Genomic DNA, 5944 nt, shown 5'->3' with positions numbered 1-5944 from the left:
TTACGTTGTTGCAAGTTTTACAGAGTTACAGTTGTGAAAGAAGTAATTAGATAAAGGCTAATTTTAAGATCTTCATGTGGTTGGAACCCCCTGTTTTAGCAAAGTTGGATCTGATTTCCCAACAAACTTCTTAACGGATCAAAATATTAACTAAAGTAAAATTCTGTTGTTACTCTTAGGCTTTGTTAACCTTCTTAGAGAGCAAGCACAAGTTACCCTTGTCTCTTATATTACAAGTCATTATTGTGTGTTTGCCAAATTTGTAATGTTCTAACTTATTTCTTGCTTAACTTTAACAGATCGACTTCCTGTTGGAGTGATGATATCGGGTGATGAGTGCTTGGGTTTAATCTTCGCTGATTTAAACTGGACTGTTAGGAAAGTTCGAGAAGTTTTGGATGAACTTGTAAGCCATTAAGTAACTTATATTTTTATAGTTAATTTCATTTGTTTTTCCATGATACAAAACTGGAATCTGGTAAAATAAAAAAAAAGAATGAGTAAACACTTAGCATTTGCCAGTTCTTATTGTTTTTCTCAGTAATTATTTAAATTCAGTTTATGTAAATGTATTTCTTAGCTTTGGAAGTATGTAGTTTACTTAGGTAATGAAGTAATAAAGAGCTTGTTAATGGTGGTTCTCAGACTTCACTGTGTACGAGGCTGAGCTTGTTTATGGTGGTTCTCAGACTTCACTGTGTACGAGGCTGCAACGGCAGTTTGACTTGCTGTTCTTGTCTTCATTAGACTTGTTATTCCAATGACTTTAAATGCAGTGTTCTGGTACTTGGACAAGCAAAGCCCTAGGGAAGATATTATTATAATCTTTCAAACCAGGAATTATTCCATAAAGTAACAATTCAAACATGTAGAATACTAAAAAAAGGGCCTGGTGATTGACATGCTTTGACTTGAGGTTTGTGCCTCATTGCCAAAAAAAAAACGCACTCTATACCGTGGATGAAAATTATGGTCAAACTCCACTAATCAATCAGACCGAAATAGCCCAGTTAATGGGTGTTATTGACAAGTTTTCTTCCATCCAGTCTTGTCAGTTTAAAATTATGGACAGGATTGTTACATGCAGATTGCCCTTATGTAGGTTTGCATGAAAATCTGAGACAAACTTAAAGTAGTTTATTCAGGCAACGAAGAGGTTGAGAAGGTGAAGCAAATCTTTTTGAATTAATACTTACATCAAACTAAAATAACAACAAATTTCAGAGATTTGTTGCATCTTTTCAACATGTTCATAACTCCCTGTAGGTTGGTAATCCTCCATTTTTGAACGTCTGCCTTTGTAATTCTATAAGTCAAACTTTGTTTATTTTTCTGACATTCTGGTTCTTCTTCTCTTCATCTTATCACAAGATTATGCCCACCAGCCAGCCAAAAACTTCTCATAGTGACCTCAGAGAATGTCAGATCTGATGAACATAAGTAGAAGTAAGTGTTATCACTAGTATAGACACGGTGGAAGTCAGAAAAGACATACATAATTTCTAGCATAGATTCACTAATTCAGTTGAGTTCTGACCTAAAAGGTCACAAGATTATGCCCACCAGCCAGCCAAAAACTTCTCATAGTGACCTCAGAGAATGTCAGATCTGATGAACATAAGTAGAAGTAAGTGTTATCACTAGTATAGACACGGTGGAAGTCAGAAAAGACATACATAATTTCTAGCATAGATTCACTAATTCAGTTGAGTTCTGACCTAAAAGGTCACAAGATCATAAAAAGAAAAAATTTTGCAACAACAGATATTTTAGAGTATGTACAGTAATTTGGCTATCACTTTGTGTGTGTGTTTGGGGAGGAGGGGTGTCAAATCTAGAAATATTTTTAAAGGAGGACCCAGTTGCAAAGTTTGAGAAATCCTGATTTAGAGGAGGAGCCAGTTAAAAAGTTTTGAGAAAATCATGATTTAGAGGGGAGCCCAGTTGCAAAGTTTGAGAAATCGTGAGTTAGAGGAGGAGCCAGTTAAAAAGTTTGAGAAAATCATGATTTAGAGGGGGGCCCAGTTAAAAAAGTTTGAGAAAATCATGATTTAGAGGGGGGCCCAGTTAAAAAGTTTGAGAAATCGTGATTTAGAGGAGGAGCCAGTTGCAAAGTTTGAGAAATCCTGATTTAGAGGAGGAGCCAGTTAAAAAAAGTTTGAGAAAATCATGATTTAGAGGGGGGCCCAGTTAAAAAAGTTTGAGAAATCGTGATTTAGAGGAGAACCCAGTTTAAAAAAAAGTTTGAGAACTCCTGATTTAGAGGATTGAATAAAGTAGAATAGTTAAAAAAAAATTAAATTTCAACTCTGAAAATTTCATACACTTAAAATTATGTAGAGTTATGTAAAGTGAAAATAAGTAGTGAAAGCTCATTGTTTTAGCTTTAATTATTTTTATTGCAGCTAAAAGAAATTCACAAATCTGTCCGATTTCAATACATATTTTTGGAGCACCATGGTTGGCCATTGTCTCTAAGACAAGAACCTCTACTGACCTTGGTGGACATTTTAGTTGGTCAAGATATTTATATTAAATATGAGGGATTTTCTTCTCCTTCTGCAAAAAGTACATCACCTCTTTCGTCGGTATCCTTCTCTCATTCTGACGATCGTAGTTCCACAACAGGCCGGGACACAATAGATTCAGGCAGTGTCTCTAGTGTCAAAGGGAAATTAAAAATTGGAAAGTAAGTTTACGACTTTATCTGAAATTCCACAAGTAAACTATAACTGTGCTGTTCCTAAAAATTATAATGTAGGTTCTGTCTGCTCGTTGCTCTTCCGGTAAAGAAACTTAAATAGGGTACCTGTATTTTTATTTTCTTTCAAAGCAGACTGTTATTTTTTATACTTGATTTGTTTTGTCTTACATCATAAATACACTAATAAACTTTGAAGAATGCTTGAATCAGTGATGAAGAAACCTTTGTTACAAGTTTAACATAGTAACAGATGCACAGTATTTCAACAAGATTTTGTCATCATGAGGTACAAGTAGGTTACCTAAATCCATGAATACAATATATATATATACACAGTATGGAACAATGACCGTAGATTGCTTAACAGCTTAGTAAAAGTATCTTGGTACCCTGGGGTGTTGGTTTAGAGTAGGGTTGTTTTGTTCAATTAAGATGGCTTACTTTATTTTGTGTTTGTCATTGTTTGAAATATCTGTTTTTAATAGGTATACTATGGCTTTTTGAGTTGCAGTAGTGGTAAATATGGTAGGGCTTTTTATTATGTTTGATGAATCTAGTTTCCAGTTTCTCTGATGTACAATTTTCAGCAGTTATTTGATATTATTTTTGTAATGACGTTGGTATTGTGGGATCACATATAATTTTTACTTAGTAACAACTTTAGTTTAGGGCCTGGTTTTTTGAGTGAATTTAAGTCAACAGGAATTTCATTTTTAATGGCAAGTTTTGTCCAGGTTTGAATTATTTTTGAACTGATTTCAGGGAACTTGAGCATAATAAAGTTTTGTTGTTTGGTTCATTAGTGTCAATTTTGTTCATGAGTTGAGTTTTGTTCTGGTAGTTGTGTGAGATCGTTTGTCCATAATAACTGGTAGAAATTTGTTGGTGTGAATGAAGAAATGTTTTATAAAGCTTATGGTGGTTGTGTGAGATCGTTTGTCCATAATAACTGGTAGAAATTTGTTGATACGAATGAAGAAATGTTTTATAAAGTTTATGGTGGTTGTGTTAGACCATTTGTCCAAAATAACCGGTAGAAATTTGTTGGTGTGAATGAAGGAATGTTTTATAAAGTTTATGGTGGTTGTGTGAGATCATTTGACCATAATAACTGGTAGAAATTTGTTGGTGTGAATGAAGGAATGTTTTATAAAGTTTATGGTGGTTGTGTGAGATCATTTGACCATAATAACTGGTAGAAATTTCTTCATCTGTCTTGTCCAGAATCTTGAAGCTATGTCTATAAGATATTTTTAATGTCTCAGTTTTTGGTTTGGATTCATGGGTGAAATTCCAGGGGATGTAGAGGTCAGTGTGTTTTGGTATTGAATTGTGTGTCAGATCTAAAAGTGTTTTTGTGTTTGGTGGTTACTTTATTGAATGAAGTTTGTGCATTCAAATAATGTTTGTGTGTGTTTAATAGAAGTGAAACCAGCAGAAGTGTGATCGTCATATCTGTACCAGTCTGGGGAAGATGAAGAGCAGAATGTATGGCTTGTGTTTCAATCTTGGTCATAAATATTTTGGTGAAACAGGTATTTAGTGCCACGTTTAGTAGCTCTGTGTCCCTCCTGCAAAACTTACTTCAGAGTTATGCAATTACAGTCAAGAGAATACTATAACTTTTAATACAGTAAGTGCATCTTCACAACGTTTTTGAATCATCAGTAAACACTACAAAACTTTTATATACAAAATATCAGTTTTTGTATCAAGTTTTAAAATTTTCTAAGTAATGATTTACTCATGAATTTTTTCATTTCGAATGTTGACTGTCAAACATGTAATTTTGATTTTAAGATTAAAAATACTTGTATGCATCAAAAAATTTTCAAATTTCACATTTGAAACATTTATAAACTCCAGATAATTATCAAAAATTTTGTTTAGAAAAAATATTATAATTTATCAGTTATTTTCTCTATTGTACCTCTGTATCGGTTTAGTCTATTTGACCGACCTTGTAACCACCATAAAGAATTAGGAAATAGATATAAGTTACGCTTTTTTCGTTCCAGAATGACTACAAATTATAACAAGAAACCACAAATGTTAACCCTAAGAAGAATGCACCGAATAGTTTGAAGTTTTGAATACGCCTCTGAAAATGATCGTAATGAATAAAACATCATTTTGAAAAGCATAGTGTTTTGCATAGAACTAGCTTGAGTGTTTCGTACCTTATGATCTGATGTCTTCCAACGAAGTAAATCGACAGCTTGTCAGTATGTCTCTCCCAAAAGCTAAAACTGAAGTAACTTGCTGATAACAGGCCTATTACCTGACCCATAACACAACATTGTCGTGTCGGCGCTTATAACGTTGATACTTCTCTGTCTGTTATATCATCCGGAGGTGGACGCCGACCACACTGTCTCAGGAGATGTCAGCAAAACTGCATTAGTCTTTTTGATAACTTGCTGCCTGTATCACCGGCAGGTAGCAACAGGTTGACCCTGATCATACAAGGTGTATAAATACAGAATCACATTCTAGTGGTGTTCTTTTTTACAGCAGCAGGTTATTACACAATTAAAAAAAACCATTGTGAGGAAAAGAGAGGGACAGCAGCTACAATGATTTTGGAAATAAATTAAAAAAACAGAACATAAAGATCCATGTTGTCAAAGAAGTTTCTGCTATGACTATATTTTCTTGTATATATATATCGAATGTTGTCCCCTTAGAGTCTGCCCCCCATGGCAACTTCAGGGTTTGCAGGTTCCCAAACACAGCACTGCTGTTATTACCGAAACCATGCACAAATAATTCCCGAATCCTAAATATCAAATAAGAACTGGACTACTTACAAAAACCTAAACAGAAATTTGACAACCAGCTCAAACAAGATGATTACGGCAGTGTATAACACTACCAAAATAACTCTTGGGGGGGGGGCAGTCCAGAAAAGTCCATACACAACAACAGACTACATTAATTAAGGAAACTACAAGAACTTCCAGTTGAAAAACGTAGTGTGATGTCTGCATTTGCTTTCTCTTCCAGTTTAAAGAATTCTGACATTTTCCTAGTAAGAGACAATTTAGTAGTTGTAAGTGTAGTCTTTGATAATGAAGGGCTGTTTGACACGTCACTAGTAATGAAAAAATTATGTCAAAGCCTAATAATGGTTGGTGATGGCTTGAATGGGTAATGAAGAAAAACTTTAATATAAGTTTAACATAACAGCAAATGTACAACGTTTCATAACCTGATGATGACAAAACGTTGTGCATTTGC

General features: G+C 34.2%; 1 protein-coding gene across 1 annotated transcript; it reads left to right on the top strand.

Moving 5' to 3' along the window:
- The first annotated feature begins 304 nt into the window (after positions 1–304).
- Positions 305–5223, top strand: LOC111083317. The gene is made up of 3 exons (XM_022379783.1): positions 305–406; positions 2406–2689; positions 4723–5223. Exons 1-3 carry the CDS (start codon positions 320–322, stop codon positions 4787–4789), a joined length of 438 nt encoding a protein of 145 aa, XP_022235491.1. The 5' UTR covers positions 305–319; the 3' UTR covers positions 4790–5223.
- The last annotated feature ends 721 nt before the right edge of the window (positions 5224–5944 follow it).

Source organism: Limulus polyphemus, unplaced genomic scaffold (genome assembly GCF_000517525.1).
Source record: "Limulus polyphemus unplaced genomic scaffold, Limulus_polyphemus-2.1.2 Scaffold9048, whole genome shotgun sequence".
In the NCBI taxonomy this organism is placed as follows: Eukaryota; Metazoa; Arthropoda; class Merostomata; order Xiphosura; family Limulidae; genus Limulus; species Limulus polyphemus.
Note: the sequence above shows the minus strand (reverse complement) of the source record. Positions and strands in the feature narration are given on the sequence as shown.